This window comes from Pseudoliparis swirei, chromosome 3, assembly GCF_029220125.1.
Source record: "Pseudoliparis swirei isolate HS2019 ecotype Mariana Trench chromosome 3, NWPU_hadal_v1, whole genome shotgun sequence".
NCBI classification, from domain to species: Eukaryota; Metazoa; Chordata; class Actinopteri; order Perciformes; family Liparidae; genus Pseudoliparis; species Pseudoliparis swirei.
Window position 1 is genome coordinate 2,569,387 of NC_079390.1, and position 21,769 is coordinate 2,591,155.

Genomic DNA, 21,769 nt, shown 5'->3' on the forward strand with positions numbered 1-21,769 from the left:
TGTTAACAGCTCGTCGCCCAGAGCGAGCTCATCTCCAGCTGTCACACATCCGTCATGCGAGGCAGGCGTGCTCGCTCACATCACGCCGCCGCAGTGAGAACTGCACGTTCATTCAGAGAGAGAGAGAGAAGGATAAATGAAATGATCAGACAGTGAGTTTGTGGGAAGATAAGAATCAGGGCATGATGAATAAAGAATGGCAAAGAGGTATGAAGGGGCGTGGCTTCATGAAAGAGTTGTGAATGTACTGGATGAGAAGATTATGAGAAGAAGGAGAAGAAGAAAAGAGAAGGAGGAGAAGAAGAAGAGGAGGAAGAAGAAGAAGAAAAGAGGAGGAAGAGGAGGAGAAGAAGAAGAAAGAGAAGAAGAAAGGAGAAGGAGGAGAAGAAGAAGAGGAGGAAGAATAATAAAAGAGAAGGAAGAAAAGAAAAAGAGGAGAAAGAGAAGGAGAAAGAGAAAGAGAAGGAGAAGGGGAAGGAGAAGGAGAAGGAGAAGGAGAAAGAGAAGGAGAAGGAGAAAGAGAAGAAGAAGGAGAAAGAGAAAGATAAGGAGAAAGAGAAGGAGAAAGAGAAGGAGAAGGAGAAAGAGAAGGAGAAAGGGAAGGAGAAAGAGAAGGAGAAGGAGCAAGAGAAGGAGAAGGAGAAGGAGAAAGGGAAGGAGAAGGAGAAAGGGAAGGAGAAAGAGAAGGAGAAGGAGAAGGAGCAAGAGAAGGAGCAAGAGAAGGAGAAAGAGAAGGAGAAAGAGAAGGAGCAAGAGAAGGAGCAAGAGAAGGAGAAGGAGAAAGAGAAGGATAAGGAGAAGGAGAAAGAGAAGGAGAAGGAGAAAGGGAAGGAGAAAGAGAAGGAGAAGGAGCAAGAGAAGGAGAAGGAGAAGGGGCTTCTTGAGTGGTGCTGTGGCCCTCCTCGCGGCCTCCCTCTCCACAGGAGGTCCTCTGAAGGACTTCTCGTGACACTTCACCCCAGGGGCCTCTTCAGTTTCTTCTTCCGTTCACAGTGGAGTAACTTATCCTCTCTTTCAACTCCATCTTGCAACCGTTCTTCAAGTTGATTGACTTATGAATCCGATTCTCCTCCAGCAGAATTTACGGCCCTTAAACCCATCAAGGAGACACCGACGTTCCCCGGGAAACGTCTCCATCCACCGCGCGGTGACGCGTGATGAGGAAACGACGCCGTCAGGGCATCTGTGTCGTCTCCGTTCACTATCGCAACTTCTGTAAGTGTGTGTGTGTGTGTGTGTGTGTGGGCGTGCATGCTGGCTGGGAGTGAAAAGAGGGTAGTCTCTCTCTCTCTCTCTCTCTCTCCGCTATATAAAGGGATGTCAGCAGGACTTTCAACCACAGATCTTCGTCCCCTCTCTCCTCCTCCATCATCATCATCATCGTCATTGCCGCTCCTCAGAAGTGATGCGTGTCCTGCTGCCGCTGCTGGGAGCTCTGCTCTGCTGCCCGGCGGTGTCCTCTGAGGTCGTACCCCAGGCCGACTTCAACGTGCAGGCGGTGAGACGCGTCACCGGCGTTATGTCCTTCACTGTTACTATCGATGCATTTTTGTTAGATTCCTGCTCACAACCGGTTCACGTGGTTATGTAACGGTCAAAAGAAAGTTATTATGATGGCGCGCACAAGATGAGCTGAAATAAGGAAGAAAAGAAGTATTTCACTTTCCCTGATAATGTAAACTTGTATATACTTCGTGGAAAGTTTGTATAAAGCATTTAACAGCTGTGCACACTTTGTTGTGCGTTTGTCACACGTTTGCAATAAAGTTAGGTGAGGAAGTTTATTGTCATAAGTTGGCGACTCATCAGTCAGTAGAGCAGCAACAGGTAAAAACATGTATGAAAACATTAAGACAGGACATTTCTAATTTAAAATAAATAATGAATAAATATAATAAAATTAATGAAACTAAAACTACAAAAATAAATAAAAATTATGAAAAATGAAATAAATAAAATGAATAAAATAAAATAAAAAATAAATAAAATAAATAAAATAAATAAAATAAATAAAATAAATAAAATAAATAAAATAAATAAAATAAATAAAATAAAATAAATAAAATAAATAAATAAATAGCCAGCTGGGTGGGTGGTGATGGAGGTTAGTCTTTGTTTTAATAGTCCTGAATCTTCTTCCCGATGGCAGCGGACCAAACAGAGCATATGTAAGGTGACATTTAGGGGGAATAACGAGGAAGCAGCTTTTTCCAAAACCTGCCATCACATTCTTGTTCACAAACTTGACAATTGGGTGTAAAAAAAGGAAGATGGTCGACGTGATGGAGGACGACGTTCAAAAATACATTAGAAGTTGAATGTGCCAGCGGCTCGAGTGCCGGCCACAGTGAGCGTGTGTTTAGATGGCGTTGACCTCGTGTGTGTGTGCGTGTCCACAGGTTGCGGGGAACTGGTACCTGATTGGGTTTGCCACCAACGCCCAGTGGTTTGTGAACCGCAGAGCCAGCATGAATGTGGGCGTCGCCATTTTGACCCCGACTGCCGACGGGGACCTGGAAATATCCTACTCTAGTCTCAGGTGAGTGTGAGAGGACGGAGAGAGAAAGAAAAGAGGTCAAATAAACTACAACTACCTTGTTTCAATGTATTCATTGCAGCGCTGACGGCTCTTGTTGGAGACTGAACCACCTGGCGAAGAAGGCCGAGGTGCCTGGAAAGTTCACCTACACAGGTGAGCATGCACACATTAATGCCCGTATGTGCATCATATCTGGATATATATACATGCAATTTATATTATTCATTGTTAACTTTTAATTACCGAATTGTTGTGTATTATCAGCGATACACTATATTGGTTGTAGTTTATTACTGCTGCACTTTGGCATGACCTCTTCCTCCCGGACACTCAGCAAACGGGAATCAGCCTTGCATGTTTAATTGGGTGCATTTAAATTGTAATTTAAAGTGTTCATCAATGTGCATTGTCCATCTCGAACAAACACAAACTTAACTTCCTCTCCCTCCGTCAGGCTGGGGGAGAGTGAACGACCTGTACATGGTGGAGGTCAAGTACGACGAGTACACCCTGACTCACACCGTGATGAGGAAGGACGGCAATTCCACCGCGGTCATCAATCTCTACGGTACGAGGCTCATGAGCCACGATGATACTCGTCATATGAATCTAATCCTGCAAATACAGCGGCAGTGTTAATACGGTGTGGTCCCCTCAGGCCGTGCCGTGGACCTCAGAGCGGATCTGCTGGAGAAGTTCAAGCAGTTCTCCTTGAAGGCCGGCATCCTGCCCGAGAATATTGCCTTCCTTCCTAAGAGTGGTGAGTTTCATATCAAGAGAGGATCAATAACCTCTGATTAAGTGTGATGTGTTGCACTGCTCTTACTTTGTCCTGTCCCTCCTCCCTCTTTAGCCGAGTGTCCAGCTGCTTAGCGTTCTGAGGAATATTCGACATCAATCAAGATCATCAGCTCCGTTTATCTTCTCTCTCAAGATGTTGTATGAATAAAAGTCTCCAAGGCAATAAAAACGTGACGTAAAGTTTCATGACGCAACATTTTTTCCTTTGAAGAATCTATTTTCGGACGTGATTTGAGACGTTACAACGCGATGCAGTGAGAAATAATGTGTCCGCTGTTTCTTCCACAAATGAATACATATTCACACATATTATACACGACCGTTCAAAAGTTCCTTATTTTTCAAAGCAGTTTTTTTCAATGAAGATAACATTAAATTAATCATAAATACACTCTCTACATTGTTAATGTAGTATTATACACTATACTAATAATATACACTACCGTTCAAAAGTTTGGGGTCACTTAGAAGTTGTTTTTTTGTGACATTTTCTTATTTTTCAAAGTAAAAGTTTTTTTCAATGAAGATAACATTAAATTAATCATAAATACACTCTCTACATTGTTAATGTAGTATTATACACTATACTAATTATATAGACTACCGTTCAAAAGTTTGGGGTCACTTAGAAGTTGTTTTTTTGTGACATTTTCTTATTTTTCAAAGTAAAACACTGTTTTTTTCAATGAAGATAACATTAAATTAATCATAAATACACTCTCTACATTGTTAATGTAGTATTATACACTATACTAATTATATACACTACTGTTCAAAAGTTTGGGGTCACTTAGAAGTTGTTTTCTTGTGACATTTTCATATTTTTCAAAGTAAAACACTGTTTTTTTCAATGAAGATAACATTAAATTAATCATAAATACACTCTACATTGTTAATGTAGTATTATACACTATACTAATTATATACACTACCGTTCAAAAGTTTGGAGTCACTTAGAAGTTGTTTTCGTGACATTTTCTTATTTTTCAAAGTAAAACACCATTTTTTTTTAATGAAGATAACATTAAATTAATCATAATAAATACACTCTACATAGTTAATGTGGTAAATGACTATTCTCTGGTGTTTAATGAAGTCTCTACAGAGGTGTGTAGAGGCCCATCTCCAGTGTTCTCATGGTACATCGTGTTATCGCCTTAGAAGACTAGCGGAGGGGTAGAAAAATCTTCATGTGAGCGCAGCTGAAAACAGTAATGCTGCTGAGAGAAGCTATAAAACTGGCCTTCCTTAGAGCCACAAGTTTGAAGACCAAAATAAAAATCATTATTTCTAACCTTGTCAATGTCGTGACTATATTTTCTATTAATTTTACAATTTATTTGATAAATAAAAATGAGTTTTCATGGAAAACACAAAATTGTCTAGGGGATCCCAAACATTTGAACGGTCGTGTATATTTTATAAGTGTAACACAAGATGTGGGTCCTGTTGGTTTTCAAACATTACACAATAGTAACACACACCTCTACTCATGTGTAGAGGGCGGTGATGCGCCAACAAAGGCAGGGAAGACATTTAACATTTAGGAATTATCAGTTTTGCAAATGTCTTAAAAGTAAAACCTTCAGCACACATACGATGTGTTTTGATGAGTAAAACTGACTGAAAACAACGTGTTTTTATTTACAAGGGGAAAACAACATGTGTCAAACTCTGCGCATTAAAACAATAAAAGCAAGTAGATGACAAAAAGGCTAAAATACTTTGCTTTTTATTATCTTTAACAAATACGATGAAGTACATCCATAACAACACAGTTCAGATTTCCGTTTTATCAAGTGTTTACATCTACACGCTTTGTACAGATTTTTGTATACAAAACAATAATTTACGTCCCATAGAAGTCTAGTTACACTTAACTATACAACAACTTGTAAATGAAATAAATATAAAAACAGGAATAATCACAGGTGATAACAAAATAAAAATAAAAGATGTAAAAAGCCATCGAACAAGGACACCAGCAGCACCGGTCTTCTGAGGTTGCATCTAGGAAGACGTACATTTCCCCTTTGGACTGGCAGGAAGTACATCTGAGGGCAGAAAGTGTTCATCCAGAGCTCCAGAACTACGGCCAGACAGTTACATCGGGACACTGGTGTTGATGAAGCTCCTTTTTTTAACCCAGCCTAATATCCGTATCATACAGACATTTGTAGAAGTATTTTTTTTAGATGATTTAAAAGACATGTCAATTCATGTGAGAAAAACAAGCCGCTTGTCATCAGTAATAAATGGTGAGAACAGAACTTCTTTCAAATTATGGGATGTCCCTCTGCAGGTTGCATCGCGGGTCAGAAACACTTTGCGTGAGGGCTTCGTCTCCGCCGATGGCGTGCACCGACGTATCATAGGAATACGATACCCGGGTGACGGGGTCATCGTGGCGTTCAGGTGCAGACGTGAACTTGTTCTCACGATGTCACCGAGGGTTCTGAGTGTTGGATGAAGGACGTGAGAGTGATTGTTTCCTTGTGTTTTTACAACACAACCAAAAGCACTATGTCACATGGGTGGTGTGTGTGTGTGTGTGTGTGTGTGATGCTTGTTTGTCATTCTCTCTCTTCCACACACACAACTCGATTACTGCATTCATCGTGATCCGTACCAAGTGCTACTGGGAACGGAGGTTTGCGAATTCAATTTTAAGTACGTGGGAACAAAATGATGCAATTTTTTGTTTGTTTTTTTGCAAACGCAGACTTCGGCTTGGGAGACGGGTCACGAGGATCGCTGTGACCGGCGGCCGATCGCTGCCTGCGAGAATGTTGACAAATTAAAAAAAATGTATATCTACAAAAAAAGAAAAAGAGACGTCTGCACAATCTGCCACGCAGTCACCGGCAACGAGACACATGCAGGTCAAAGTGCAAGTCTACAGAGGGGGTGTGTCGCCATCTCGCACAGAGCGTTAATGTTACACACACACACACATGTGTATACATTTATGAACAAACATTAGGCTGAGGATTAAAAAAATAAGAAGAGCAAAAACAACCGAGCGGACTAAGTGCAGCACGCGCCACGTTGGCTCCAATTGACCGGCGGCGTGCCGAGGGGGCGGAGACTAGATTGTGGGGGGGGGGGGGGGGGCGACGGTTACTTCCGGCATTGTTCTTCGTCGTCGTGGCACGGGGGGTTTGGCTCGGGGGTCGGGGGTCAATCCGCCTGCGCCACGTCCTTGTGGTGGCGTATGATGTGCTGGTTCTTCTCCGAGGGCCGCCGGAAGCCCTTGGAGCAGATGTCGCAGCGGTGCGGGTAGTCCTTCGTGTGGATGGAGATCACGTGCCGCTTGAAGCCCGACGCGTCCCCGGTGCTGTAGTCGCAGTACTGGCACTGGTAGATCCGCCGCTCTTTTTGTCCTTTGCCGATAACGACGGTCACGCTGCTGGCTAAGCTGGCCGCGCTGACTCGGCCCGGCGGGCCGGCGGCGCGTCACGCGCCGGACGCTCGGCGGCGGCGCGGCCGACTTTTTGGGCGCCGCGGCGGGGCTGCCGTGCGCCTCTGTCCTCTTTGGCTCGCTCCGTTCCGGAGAGGCCTGCTGCTGCGGCTCCTTCGTGTGCACGGACAAGATGTGGCGGCTGAGGATGAACGGGTCCGCGATCTTGAAGTTGCAGTGCCGGCACTGGTGGAGCTTCTTGGTGCGGTGGGCCACCGAGTGCTTCTTCAGCTCGGACGGCCGGTGGAAGCCTTTGCCGCAGATGGCGCATTTGTGCGGGTAGTCCTTGGTGTGAACGGAGATGATGTGGCGCTTCAGGTCGCTGGAGTTGGAGCTCTTGTGGTCGCAGTGGGCACAGTGGTGGGTCTTGTTCTCCTCGTGCGTCAGCCCGTGCTGGATCAGCTCCTCCTCCTCGGAGAAGGTCTGGAAACAGCGCTCGCACTTGTACGGCATCTCCTTGCTGTGCTTCGTCTTGATGTGCGTCTTCAGGTTGGAGGAGTCCGCCGACTTGTAGTCGCAGTAAAGGCAGGAGTACGGCTTCTCGCCCGTGTGCGTGCGCATGTGCTTCTTCAGTTCCGAGGGATGCCGGAAGCCCTTGCCGCACTCCACGCAGATGTGGGGGAAGCTCTTGCTGTGGACCGCCAGCAGGTGCCGGTTGAGCAGCCCCTGCTCCGCCGTTTCGTAGTCGCAGAACTTGCACTTGTGCATCTTGTTGGGCGTCGTGGGCGACTGGCTCTTGGGCTCCCGGTGGTGGTGCTGCAGCTTGTGGGAGAACATCGCCGCCTGCTGGTGGAACTCCTTGCCGCACATTTCGCACTCGAAGGGCGCCTTGCTGCTCAGAGCGTGCGCCTCCATGTGGTTGTGGAGGCTGGCCTTCTTGTTGGTGGTGAAGTCGCAGTCCGTGCATTGGTACTTTTTCCTCGTCAGGACGTCCTGGTGGTGGTTCTTGGTGTGGCGCTTCAGAAAGCCTCGTGACTTGAACTTTTTACCACAGAGCATGCAGGGGTAGACGGTCAGAGGCTGGCCGTATGGGCCGATGATGATGGCTGGAGAGAGAGATGAAGAGGGAGACGGGAATGACGACATGTCAAGTAAACTGTTGGTTACCGTTCGTTGTTAAACTATAACAAACAACCATCTATTTAAAAAGGGTAATAACCATATATTCCTCATAAAAACAACTGATCATCACGAACGTTTTGTTAAATGTACAGAAAAAGAACACAAATATAAACTAAATGAAATAAGCAGCCAGACATTATCGGTCCACACGTAAGCTTTGTTCAAAGACAGTTTTGGGTTTGCAGATATTTAAATTTGATCCCATCTGGAATCAGGAAATACATACAGATGTAAACAAAAAAAACAGAGGAAGATTTAGTGCAGCAGCCCATATCATGCACCAAATTTAGAGGATCTCAGTATTAGAAGTAGAGCAAATGTTGTTGTTTTTAAAGTAGGAGTAAAAAAAAAAAAAAAAAACAGATGTCAATTATGACGTTATCAATTAAAGTGAAGTAAACAAACTGATTCTCCGGTTCAGGGAAGGGGTCGCTATGACGTACAGCAATTAAAATGAATCAATTTGACTAATTCATAGAATTTTACTAAATTTTTTGGGGGTAAATTGGTTGAAAATATTATCTTCTTGTTAAGATTTTAAAAATAAGACAGCCCATATAAAAGTCTGGGTAAAGTAATTTGTTTGTAATGCCAGAGAATCATTGCTGGAAATAAAAAATGCGAAAAGAATACTTTACTGAATTAATTTACGTAATTAATAGAATTTTACTATATTCTTTTTGGATGAATTTGTTGTTATGTTTAATACAAAATATGATCTTCTTGTTACGCTTAAAAAAATAAGACGGCAAATTTAAAGTCTGGCTAAAGTAAATTGCTGAAAATTAAATGTGAAAAGAATCCTTTCCTGAATTGTGAAATTAAGACAGATCCCCCGCTTGCCACCATTAGTGTTGCTCTTACCTGTCTGTACCTGGCGAGGCTCCGACCGCCTCTTGGTCTTGTTGCGTTGTCGACCGATGTCTTCGACCCCGTCAGATTCGTCGATGTGCAGCAGCGCGCTGGCGGCGCCGTTTCGGTTCTCGCAACTCTCGCTGTCCTCCGCACCTGTTGAGTCCAACAGAACGCCTTCAACACAAAAACAAAACAACACCAGCATCTGTAAAGCTCACGGCAAGAAACTCAAGGAGAGACGTGTTGGATGCACACAGGTGTTGTTGTTTTTAAAGCAATTTAATAGACAGGCATGAGGTCCTTGCTGAGAGAGACGCTCTCATACAAGCGGTCTTGAGTTACTGGCTCTTCGCCTCCTACCGCCACCTCCATATAAACAGGGTTCTTACACATTTTGACCAGTGGATTTCCATGACTTTAAACCAAATTTCCATGACCAAACTAAAATCTCAGCATAAATATGAAAACTGTAGAAAATGTTGCGCATTGAGAGTCATCGCTGGCTTATATTTTGAGCGTCTTTCTTTAAAAAATATATTAATTATTTCAAACTCGGCGTAAATGAACATGTGATTTTAACAAATTTCCATGACTTTTCCAAAACTTTTATGATTTACGTTTTTTTCCATGACTTCTCCAGGCCTGGAAATGACCATTTTAAAATTCCTTGACTTTTCCAGGTTTTCCATGACCGTACGAACCCTGTATAAACCTCATCAGTGACCTTGGACCCACCTGTAGATGAGCCCAACATGTACAAAACCCCCCCAAAAACCAGCCAATGTTTACTCTCATGACAGTCACGCCGCCTCGTTAGAGCGAAGGACTCACCGTGGTTTCCTTGATTGTGATGAGAATCCCCGACCGACATGTAGACCATCTTCTCTCGGAGCACCGAAGACTCCGTCAACGCCACGCTCTCCGTGTCTCCGTCGCTGACGTCGACCGATTCTCCTGTAGAATTTAAAACATCTCCTTAATGCTCACATTTTGTGCAAATCCGTCACAGATTATTTGTCAACCTGTTAAAAGAAACTGAGGCTTTCAGTGTTTCACAAAGTTACATTTAAAGACTTTTAAAGTCCTCTTCAACGCTAGGATGTAATACTCGTTTCACAAATCGTATCAATCAATTATTCCTTCATAAATAGAGAAAGTTATTCTAAATCAACAAGATAACTTTAGAAAATGAGGAAATATGTTATATTTAATTATTTGTGCTTAGTGGTGGATGCAACAGTAAATGTAAGCAGTGGACTAGTGGAGCAGACTCTCCTGTATTTTATTGTATTTGGAGATTATCTAAATCTAATATTGCATCCTGAGGGAATTAATAGTATTAGGTTTAAAATCAGGCCCTTCTTTTATTCCTAATAAGAGGTTTAAGCTGCACAGCTACTCACCCATGTCATCCTCTCCAGAATCAGCCTTGAAGATGTACACCTTTATCACTTCCTGCCCATCTTCGTCCTTCTCCACTTCCTGGTCCTCCACAGCGCCCTCCACCGTGACCTCCGTTCCATCCTCCGATACCATTTTTCCCACTTCGTCCACTAGAGAGGGGGAACACACATCACATGACATTAAAGACGTGCACGTATGTGTACGCACGACAACATGAATGCGTAGCACTATTTATGTTTAATAAAGATTGGATATAGGTTCACCATTTCAGTCCATCAATGAACAATATAAAATGTATCGCAATTAAATTTTCTTTTTTATTGGCTTGTCTGAATACTTAATAAATATTACCCAGTCAAGTCTGAGATCAGGTACCATGAATTATATTTTTTAAAGTGTTAGTTTAGAAGGATATGTGATTTATTTATACTACAGAAAGTCACAATGGGAGCTTAAAGTTCACCATCTGTCATCTCATCTCTCTGCATGTCCACCAACACACAGTTCAGATCAAACTCTAAAACTAAATGGAAATGACAGATCCCACTTTTTAAATTAATGCAGAATATATGGAAACTGGCAGCAATGTGTGGCTCAGTAAAAGCTAGTGATGAGCTAGGGCAAGGGGGCACATTGCATGGTAGCACCTGCCATGAGGGTATGAAGGATGTGAATAATGACATGTAACGTTTAAAGTACTTTGAGAGGTCAGAAGACTAGAAAAGTAAAAGTCCATTCATCAGGGATGTTTAAGATTAGCATGTGTTACAATCTGTAAACGTCTAAAAGATTCAATATGTTGGACACCAAGTCACAACAAAAATAAACAGCATTCATTCAATAAAAAAATATGCGATTAGATACTTGAGCTCAATCTCCCCAGGATCCGCAATTAAGCATTTTCCCTACACTTGGCACATTCACCTTGTAATGATGTTAATTAATGAGTCCTGCCGTTAAAAATAAAACTTTATGAAACGGCTTATGTATGAGAGCTGAACTTTTTTTTTTTTTAAGTTACACTACGGGAGAAGTAAAGATTACATATGCCACTTCTGAAACATTCAAAGTGTGTTCGAGCAATCGCATCTCAATCCACTTTGAATGCTCCTCGGACCCGTTTAGCTTCTTTGAGATCAGAGAGCTCTGCCAGAACACATGAAGTGAATACATGTCACGCGGATCATTTCCAACGGCACATTTAGATTCAATCCCACCACAACTGAGATACACTTACAGGATATCATGAGATAATCTCCACACCCATCTTGGTCGTCGTCCTGCTGCTCTGTGTCCAGCCCATCTTCGGGGATGTCGCTCATAGCGACACCTTCCTCGTCCCCGTCGAGAGCCATCATGCAGGTTTCGCCGCCGTCGTCGTCGTCGTCGTCGCAGTGCACGTACTCGGAAACCACGTCCTCGACCGCGTCCTGGATGACTAGCTCGTCTGGGGCAAACCTGTGAACGGCCATGTCTTCTCCCTCGCCTTCGGACACCAACACGGTCTCTTGAAGCTCCACAACAAACTCCTGTCCGCCGGCACCACCGTCATCTGGAAGAAGCAGGATTACACGAGTCGATCAGATGATTGCGTGTGTGGATGTTTTGAATGGAAAGTTGTACGTTACTGATTTTGTATATATTTAATATTTTTATATTTAATTTAATTTGTCATTAGTATTGTGTATGCATACATGTTGTATATATACATATATATTTTATTTTATATTTTACTTTGTATACTTCTTGTATACATCTATATCTTTCATCCCTGTTTTTTATATTTTGTTTTATATTTAATTTTTTATTCTTGTGTGTTTAGTTTATTGGTGCTGCTACTGTTACGACAAATTTCCCCTTGGGGATTAATAAAGTATATATCTATCTATCTATCTATCTTTCATACTGACTCAATGCAACATACCAAACAACACTTTCCTCCCAATATCTAGCTTCGATAATTCTCCTTCTGAAACACGACTATGCAGTGTTACCGTAAACTCACTCCCCAAAAACATACTTTGTGTGAATAAACAACACATTGAATAGAAGGGTGGCTAATTACCCGATCCGTGTAATATTATTTTAGGCTCTTCAGAATGTATTGAAAGTCTGATGACATCCTCATCCATTGTCCTCGCACTGCATTTGTTACTGAACAGCTGAAAGCAGATGACAGAAAAGTTTAGATCATTGGTGACCAAAAACTGTTGGAAACAAAGTTTAACAGCAGAAGCATGCTAACTCCATCAATCTCAAAAGCCTCTATAGATATATTATTCATTATCATGCTATTTACTCAACAGACTAACATAAGTCAGTCACTAAATTCTCATATATCGATAGTACATGGATAGTAATTTAAAAGCAGGCTGAACCAATGCACTGCAACAGGTCACCAACGTCAATTAACTGTATAATATAGAATATATGCTGACAACTATCTTATAAAGGTATTTCCCCCTTGTTCTGTGTATGTTACAACTGTGAATCTCAAGCAATTTAATCTGCATCCAAAACCAAGTTAAACTCTTCATGTGGTTTTAAACTATTTGAATATAAAAACAAGTGCAGCTGATCGAACGTCATTCTAACATTGGAAATTAGCTGAAAAAGTACAACATTTTACAGCTTATTGAGTCATTTTGAAGTTCACGGCATGTATTGGTTTCTGTGGGCTTTATAACTACTTCAAATTTATAAAAGGAATATGGCTATGATTTCAAACAAATGCTTATTTGGCATAGTATGTCTTGAAAACTGTGGTAGACGGATTGATTTTGTTATTTGCACGTCCCAGTACTCATTCTTTGAATAAGCACGCGTTTATATAATACATATTGTATTAATATTAGGTAATTGTCAGTTGAAGCCATAGTAACTGCTCTGTTTGATATCCCACTGCGCCTTGTTGTATCCTGCTGCTGCAACGAACAAGTTCCTCTGTATTGTTTTGGTATGTTATCCCACACAAACAAAGATAGAAAACCAGATAGTCACTTGATATATTTTGTTAATGCCCTGGAGAGAAATCTGGCCTCACAGGGGCTAAAATAGTTCATTTCTGGAGGGAAAACACTCGAATAAATGACTATTAAAGAGGATAGTAGTTCAGTGTTAGCTTGTGTCTGCAGCAAAAGGACACTGGCATAATTCTCACTACAGTGGCTCTCAAAACTAAACGAATATTTCACCCAAATGATTTGGGTGCAATATTAAATAAAAATACAAAAAGGTGACATAATGTGTGACCAAAATATCTCTCACACACACACACACACACACACACACACCGGGACGCAGAGATGTAAACAGTGGCGTGGACTCAGCAGCCGGGGTGCCATTTAATTCACGCTGAACGTCCCATCCCCCACCTCCAGGTGGGACACGATGAGCCGGTCGGGACGCGTTGTGGCTCACGACTCGGTGAAAGATGCCGCCGACACATTTAAAACCGACCGTTGTGACCAGACGAACTGAGCTTCTCGTTCGTGTCAGACGACACCAACCGTCACCGCTCACGGCAATGTCTTCAACTGACCACTGGAGCATCACTGAATACACACGCACGGTCCCGATAGGCGCGGACAAAACACACTTTTTTTTAAGAACCGTAAACTGTATTTAGTCGCATTAAACTACAGAATAAGAAGGGATGTTACGTTAGTTATATGCTGAAGAGGCTATGTCGTAGCCAGCTAGCGGGAGGATCGCTCAACACACACACTCGTTTTCCACAACAGATTTTCATGAGACGGCCGTTAGCGTCCGCCATTTTGTTAGCTTTATGTCTGGATAAATGCTAATTTGAACACATTGAAAACACACCTCGGCGATGATGAGTGATAATTGCTCTTCTTCCGCAGGTCGCAACGCACATTAACGGTTAAATACAAATACAAACATGACGTTATTCAAAGAGGTCTAGCGGCTACAAAGCTGCGCTCGTTTAAAATCAGGCGGGCTAGCTCACCGGATAGGCCCGAATTACCAATTACGGGCCTCTGTTGAGGCCCGGGCCTGAGAAAGAAAAGGCCCAACCCTTTGCGGCCTCTCGGTGACAATGAAGAAATAAATTAAAAATACCACATGCATGCAAAAACAAAAGAGACGCGAACACGCAAACATAACTCTGCACACGGAAGCCACGGGAGCAACAACAACAAAAACGACCCGCGTACCAGATGTATGCTGCAGGGATGGCCTCCGTCCGCACCTCGGCTTCCCGGGCCGCCTGGTTCCCCCAGACTCGGGCTGGATTCAGTCGGGAATTTTGTGTTATTTGGGCGGGCCGCGAAGGAGCAGAGAAGGAGGGGTTATGGGTGGTTTCTGGAGCTCCGATGAAAGCAAAGCAGGGCGTCTGGAGCCAGATCTTGTCATGCTACAGCCCCCCGCTCCTCCAGCTCCGAGGCCGCCGTCAGCACACGTCACCGCCCGATAGCAGCAGGAAAATGCGGAAGGGTTGTGGTGGAAATCACAACGGCAGGCACCAAACAGGCCATAATCTGAGGACGGCTGTTCGAGCGGGCTTTGTCAAAACGTGCACCGCAGCGTTCATTTTAATTAGTTTATGCCCCGAGGTTTGGTTTCGCTAGTGATGGTTGAGGACTGTTTAACAGCAGAGAGGTGGATAATAACAAAGTGATTAAACTATGACCTGCAGACGGAGAGCATCCAACATTTAAACTAACCACCATGTCACACTATCAGTTTTAGTTGTTTAAACCCAATTGTTGCTTCACAGCAACTTCAGCCTCCTGCTTTAAAATAAGAAATGGATTTGGAATTATTATTATTTTGTGAAAAAAAAGAGCCATTTAATTACAAGTTCATGACTAAAGAAATAGAGTTTCAACATTTTTACTTAACTACATTTATCTGATAGTTTATTGACAGATTAATATAGGCTAGTGCATACAAAGTGTTTATTAGCCTACAATTAAACATAACAAAGAGCATGTTTAATAGTTAGAATTCAGTTAAAAGTAGTAATAATCAAGTATCACAGTATATACTACATGGCACTGACAGGGACCGTTCTGCTACATAATGAATAGTTTAAAATGTGATACTTTAAATACATTTTCTTTATAAAGTAACATATTCAATACAGGATTTTGCTTGTAATGGTGTTTTTATGTTTTAATCATGCCAATTTGACGTAATAAAGGATCTCAGACCATCCACCACATGAGGATTTGGTATTGGTAATACTACAACCAAAGGTTCATTTTAATTCAGAAGTTATTACTTATATTATAAGTATGGATTTATTACAATATCAATACAAAATATGATTGCTAAAGAAAAACTGTGTGGCTTTTCTCTAATATTTATATAATTTGACCATTACAGGCCTCTGAGTGTATAGTAAGCCGAGTTATTCCCAAACCTCTTGTGTATCATTCACTGATCGGTAAAGGTTATGATTAACTCAAATGAGCAGAAACCAAGACAACAGTTTAATGATTAAATGCCAATTTACTGACCAAACAAAACATGCTTATTGCCAATAACAACAGTCAGCACAAGTCAATAACCAGTAAACTATATCTGGCAGTTAAGGAGAGGCTTCTTTTCCAAAAAGATGCCCGCCCAACAGCGAGTCTTTACTACTGTCTACAGGTGGAAGAAAGAAATAGGACATGTGAAGTATACCATCGTGATGTGTGAACCAATGCTCAAACCTGGTGAAATATTAAATGTGAAAATTACAATTAACACTTAAGTTCATGAGAGTGTGTGTGTTCTCTGTCGCTCATTAACCTTAACCCTCATTATATAACAGCACTTGATGAACATCTTACCATGAAACTCCTGCAGGATGTATATATGGCTTCCAAGTAGAGCACCATTCCTTTCCAAACGTCATGTGTGAATTCATAAATGACAAAGACAATCACAGTGTGCCCCTAGAAGAAAACTATAAGTAAGAGGTTGAATTTTAAGCATTGACCTATTTGTTAAAGAATATGACTCCTAAATTGTAAAGTTTTGTGTTCAGAGAAATGTTTTAACCTTCTGAGCTCTGCCCTTTTTGGGACTTCAGCAATTAAACAGTATAATGGATGATCTCCAAAGCCAAGAATTATTATTTTTTAAATCCACATAAACATATGTACAAAACACTTAAGGTTCAACATCAAGTGGGTTAAAAAAAGTTCTCGTCCAGCGTCACTTTGTCCTCAATCTTCATATACATTTAGAAAAATCCTAAAAGGCAAAAAAACAAGAAATAAAAGTATATTATGCATTCAACTGGACAGTTTTCTCATCAAATGACCTAATTATCCTATTGTTGGGTAAGAAAGTAAGTAAAGTTTATTTATTTTGCACTTATCACAGCCAAAGTGCTAAAACAATTAGCCAATAACAGAGGCCAAAACACTTCCAGCGTTAACCCTCCTGTTACCTTTCGGGTCAATTTGACCCCATTCAATGTTTAATGTCGGTGTTCCTTGGGGTCAAACATGTCGGTGTTTCACTGTGTCAAACATATAAGAAATATCAACTTTTTTATAAATTTAAAGGGCTATTTAGGTAGTCAACAAACAAACATAAAGTACCTCACACTTAAACTTGGGAAACAATATTAATTCTAATAATTTTCTGGAGGTTTTAATTGCTGGGGTCAAATGGACCCCGAGGGTAAAATATGTTAGTAAATGTAAAGGTAACAGGAGGGTTAAAAGAGCAGACGACAATACACTGTAAAATATGTTGCAATAAAAAACACGATAAAACAAATAAGAAAAATAAATCGTAAAAAAAAGATAAAGACGGTATTCATGTGAACAATAAACCGGACTGAACGGACAACACATATCCACTTCACCAAGATCTCTATCTGCGGGAGAGACTCTGGAATTCTCGGCTCAAGTGGCCTCAGCCGTCTTCTCTGGAGAGGTCTACTTGAGGAGGAGACTCAACGGGCGGGTGAACAAGGCCAGCTGTGTCCCGAAGATGTCCTTCACCGGCCGTGTGTGAAGGACAGATGGAAGCTCCTTCCTTCCTCGTGCTGTCAGACTGCGCAGTATTCATTCATGTGCACGGCCATTCTAAAAAACTGCACAGTTTATCTTATTTTGAAAAACATATTTTCTTGTTAAAATATTGGGCTTTAACATTTGACTGACTGTAAGAGTCGCTTGATATTGGGAGACATCGTTGGTTTCTGGTCTTATAGAACTCGCCATGTTCTCCTTTTACCTTCGCTGACTTGTCCTCGTTTCGTCATTCGCTCCTCAGGAGTTTAAAATCGTCTAAAAAACTACAATCAGCAGCTTCAGTGACTACTTTATACATCCTTGGAGGAGGAAACATTCAACAACCAAGATTTGAACAAACTGTTTATTTTTCTTTTCGTGTGCTTGTCTTTCTGTTCATCACTCAGCTAAATTTGGATGTTGTTCAAATCGGTAAATATATAACAAATAATATATAATTTTTTTTTTTAAACCAAGGCCAGTGCACCAAATATCTCTAGAGATCAATAACAAATAATCCATTATGGAAAAGTAAGAGGGAAACCTATGCATTTAATAATATCAATAATTATAGGTAACATCTGCTTCAGTTGCAAATCAGTGAAATATACACACTATTGATCTATTGATGGTGCAATTATTTGATTACAGATTAGACCTCCAATAAAACGTAGAGTTTGAAGATCTTAGGCTATCACCAGACGGGTATAAGTATGTGACAGATTAACTCCGTATGTGATGTGGCAACATCTTTGTTGTGATGATTAATGAGGAAAGCATCTGAAAATCAAATCTTTTGAGGCGTTGCGTTGATACTCCAGGTGGCCCAGTGACTGTTGGATGGAGACATGAATCAGAATTTAAAATGTGGTAGCTTCCCATAAGACGATATTCTGGTGACTGTTTGGTGTGATCAAATGACAGCATGTGTTATTAGGGACAATGAATACATTTTGTGTCTCGCTTTCAATATCAGGCTTTATGCAAATGTTAAATAATAATTCTCACAAACATGTTTTCAGTTGCAGTTGTCTCATCAGGCAATCAGTTGGTTATTTGTAATTCTGAGGTCTCTTCTTAAATTAGTGTTGTAAACTGAGTGAATGTTCAGAAAGTATATAAACTCCATTACTTTTTTATTTTATTTATCAAAATACCAAATTATGCTATTTTCTCCCAGTCATTAGTTGATGTTCCCCATACTGTTTGATATGTTTCTCACTTCTTTTTCTAAATTTGTAGTCTCCCGTTCCCTGATTGTTTGGCATAATGCAGAAAAGTGACGGTTGCTTTATCTATTTTTTTTATTCCATCGAGTTGATTTTACAAAATAAAAATCTAAAAGCATGAACTGATATTCAAGCTGCAGGTCGTCCGGTCAAATTAGAGTAGACGGACGACATTTTATGAAAACACATTTTTTATTTTTACTTTTCAGTAAGTGATGGAGTCCACAGACTTTGGGACGACAGGAACGCAGATCAGTTCAGTTTATTAAAATACTTCATCTTGCCTGAAGGGTCGGGAATGATCTGTGGGAGAGAGTTAAATTAAATGACAGTGAGAAAACACGATGTGTACGCTTTGAATCAGGCTGACTAATTAAAGATCCCCGACAACAAACTAGCCCCCTTTTTGGTGCTTCCCAAATATCAGTTTGTTCTGCACAAATAAACATTCAGGCTACGCTCACAGTGGCTTCTCTTATCCTGAAGTGGAGGCTTTTTTGCACAAAATAAGACACTATTTGTAAACTGGACACAAAGAGACTCATTTTCAAATACACGGTCCATAGAGACGCACTTCCAGTTCTATTGCATATTCATAACCTTGCATATGCAACACAGCTGGACTGTTATGCACAACAGAGTAGAGAAAGAGTCGAGCCTCGTAGAGAAAACGGAAATATTTCAAATGGCATATAGACATAATAAATAAATAGAGCAAAAGTGCGTTACACTGAACCATATGGGGCATAACATGTGAATACAAACATTATAAAGAATACAAACACATAGATATAGAGGTAAAATTAAACATTTAAAGTAATACAATGATAATAATAATAGATATGTACACTTAAAATACTTATGGCTTGAATACTTGTATTAGACTTAGATCAACATTTTTAAAAGTGCAAATATACTGAAGATTATCAGACTTAATGTGCCATTTAAAGGCTAAAACACGACTGTAATCTTCCATTTTTCCCTGCACACAACACTAGTTAGAGACCGAGGATCCAAATCCGCCGGTGATACTCACTGTGTCGCTGCCTGGCTTCCATCCGGCTGGACACACTGGGGGAACACGACACGGTTGCAGTCAGCACGAGGACAATAAATAATAATAATTAACAGAATTACTGAGATGAATGAGCTCCTGGTACCTTCTCCGTGTTTGTCCGTGTACTGGAAGGCCTGCACGAGCCGCAGAGTCTCATCCACGGATCTTCCCACCGGGAGATCGTTCATGGTGATCTGCCTCAGGGTGCCTTTGTCATCAATGATGAAGAGTCCTCTGAGAGAGAGAGAGAGGTGAGACTCAAGCTGTGTTATGACTATGTTATGGAGCACATTGGAGAAGCATTACATGTCATCTGAACGCATTTTTAAAGGATTTCAAATCTCAGAGTTGCGCAACTTTGTTTCATTAAGTTAAAGTCGACTATAAAGACGTAGCTGTCGGCGATCACGGCGATCGGACCCGTACCTCAGTGTGTGTCCCTGGTCCTCCAGGTAGACTCCGTAATCTTTTGAAATCTGGTGAGTGAGGTCCGATAACATCGGTATTCTCATTTGTCCAAGTCCACCCTGCTTTCTGGGCGTATTGATCCTGTTAATAAGAGAAATAAAGCTGTGCTGAGTGTACAGTTTAGATCAATGAGTCACATCCGTAACATCAGCGGGAACGCCTACAATTAATTTATTGAAACAAGTATAAATAATAAGTATTTATATAATTATTCGACTCAAGTCGGTCTCCTCCAGGACGTCTGAGGGTGTAACGGGGGCACGTTCTCACCAGGCCAGGTGGGTGAACTGGGAGTCGACGGAGCAGGCGACCACCTCTGTATTGATGGCTTGGAACTCGTGCATGCGATCACTGAAAGCGATGATCTCAGTGGGGCAGACAAATGTGCTGCAAAAAGAAAGAAGACAACACACATGAGGATGGGCATCAACACAATTAAAGTGTTCATGTCACGCGCTTCTCCGACGTCACTCACAAGTCCAGAGGATAGAAGAAGAAGACGAGATATTTGCCCTTGTAGTCCGACAGCTTCGCCTCCTTGAATTCACCGTTGATGACGGCCGTTCCCTCCCAGTGCGGCGCCGGCTTTGAAACTTCGGTAGAAGAAGAAGAAGAAAATAAAATACATGGGTTGATAAAACCAGGAGTTATTACTGCAACTGTAAATGTGTGCATGTGTTTTGATGCCGCGATGCTTTTTCTTATGCAGAAATGCACAGTCGTGGTTAAGCCTTTAAATGGCACATTAAGACACTTTAAAACATGTTGATCTAATGTTTGTATTCACATGTTATGCCCCATATGGCTCAGTGTAACGCACTTTTGCTCTATTTATTTATTATGTCTATATGCCATTTGAAATATTTCTGTTGTCTCTACTCCTTCTCTACTCCTTAGTGCATAACAGTTCAGTTGTATTGCATGTGCAAGGTTATAAATATGCAATACAACCGGAAGTGTGTTGCATATTGAACAGGAGTGCATGTGTTGGCATAAAGAGAATGACTTTGCTTACAACACCGCATTTCACATAGACTCATACACGTGCACGCGACTTTTATGGACGTCTGATGGTTTTCCCACGTTATCAGCAGTGCTGGTCATGCGTCACATCGGCGGAAGCAGACGCAAGTTAGAGAATGACGTGTCCTTAAGTCATGGCATGTGGTCCGAGTCTTACAACTATTAGGATTCAAACAATAAGACACAGACAATCCAATACGAGCGCGAGCTGCAGACCCCGTCTGTGAGCTGCATTGTCCCTGACATCAGGACGGATATATATCACTGCGCACTTTCACGAACTTTCCACCTCCTGGGTGAACTCAAGAGACTTAAATTAAAACTCACTCTTGGCTTTGCTGAGGTGCAGGGAATGGTCGGACACGGGCACGCGGAAAGCCTCCCCGGGATAGACGTGTCCCCCCGCGTAGTTGTGACAGTTTTTCCCATTTGCGCCTTCCTCTGCGCATGTGGCGGCGAGGAGGAGGAGAGCGGCGCACAGCGCGCGGAAAAGCTGCTTCTTCGTATGCAAAAGGGAGTCCATTGCGTCGCTGCAGCCACGAGTTGACCACTGAATGGGGAATGTTGTTGTTTCAGCCTTTTTGCTGGAGTTAAGGAGCCTTCTTCCTCCTCTTCTTCTTCTTCTTCTTCTTCTTTTTGGTCCAGGTTTTGCAGCAGCTCGCCTCCTGCTTGTTGCATTACCGCCACCTACTGGTGGTAATTAGTACTACTTCCGATGACAGTATATCCCTCACAGCCCAGGTCCTTAATACATAGGGAGAAAATACATGTTAAAAAAAGGAAATACAACTTCCTGGCCACACACAAGTGTTATAACTAATATTG

General features: G+C 41.7%; 3 protein-coding genes across 3 annotated transcripts; 1 reads left to right on the forward strand and 2 right to left on the reverse strand.

Moving 5' to 3' along the window:
- The first annotated feature begins 1,405 nt into the window (after window positions 1-1,405).
- zgc:153704 (Lipocalin-like) lies at window positions 1,406-3,524 on the forward strand. The gene is made up of 6 exons (XM_056411511.1): window positions 1,406-1,498; window positions 2,400-2,539; window positions 2,619-2,692; window positions 2,994-3,107; window positions 3,198-3,299; window positions 3,393-3,524. The coding sequence occupies exons 1-6, from the start codon at window positions 1,406-1,408 to the stop codon at window positions 3,410-3,412; spliced, it is 543 nt and encodes a 180-aa protein (XP_056267486.1). The 3' UTR covers window positions 3,413-3,524.
- A 1,440-nt stretch (window positions 3,525-4,964) lies between these two features.
- On the reverse strand, window positions 4,965-14,790 carry LOC130191794 (zinc finger X-chromosomal protein-like). Its single transcript, XM_056411490.1, is given in 8 exon segments — window positions 4,965-6,802; window positions 6,804-7,846; window positions 8,787-8,951; window positions 9,609-9,731; window positions 10,181-10,330; window positions 11,419-11,733; window positions 12,247-12,343; window positions 14,363-14,790. Coding segments are annotated over 7 exon segments (2,145 nt in total). The 5' UTR covers window positions 12,314-12,343; window positions 14,363-14,790; the 3' UTR covers window positions 4,965-6,520.
- Window positions 14,791-18,566: 3,776 nt separating this feature from the next.
- prdx4 (peroxiredoxin 4) lies at window positions 18,567-21,572 on the reverse strand. Its single transcript, XM_056444950.1, has 7 exons — window positions 21,272-21,572; window positions 20,397-20,514; window positions 20,192-20,308; window positions 19,880-20,002; window positions 19,557-19,687; window positions 19,433-19,467; window positions 18,567-18,699 (listed from the first exon to the last, which is right to left on the reverse strand). The coding sequence occupies exons 1-7, from the start codon at window positions 21,465-21,467 to the stop codon at window positions 18,649-18,651; spliced, it is 771 nt and encodes a 256-aa protein (XP_056300925.1). The 5' UTR covers window positions 21,468-21,572; the 3' UTR covers window positions 18,567-18,648.
- Window positions 21,573-21,769: the final 197 nt, after the last annotated feature.

Bases quoted from the DNA above. Each gene is read 5' to 3' on its own strand.
- prdx4 (XM_056444950.1), bottom strand. From the start codon at position 21,467: ATGGACTCCCTTTTGCATACGAAGAAGCAGCTTTTCCGCGCGCTGTGC. The intron at 20,515-21,271 runs GTGAGTTTTAAT...CTTCTACCGAAG, and splicing joins GCACCTCAGCAAAGCCAAGA to TTTCAAAGCCGGCGCCGCAC. The intron at 18,700-19,432 runs GTGAGTATCACC...TCTCTCCCACAG, and splicing joins GGAAGCCAGGCAGCGACACA to ATCATTCCCGACCCTTCAGG.
- zgc:153704 (XM_056411511.1), top strand. From the start codon at position 1,406: ATGCGTGTCCTGCTGCCGCTGCTGGGAGCTCTGCTCTGCTGCCCGGCG. The intron at 2,693-2,993 runs GTGAGCATGCAC...TCCCTCCGTCAG, and splicing joins TGGAAAGTTCACCTACACAG to GCTGGGGGAGAGTGAACGAC. The intron at 3,108-3,197 runs GTACGAGGCTCA...TGGTCCCCTCAG, and splicing joins CGCGGTCATCAATCTCTACG to GCCGTGCCGTGGACCTCAGA.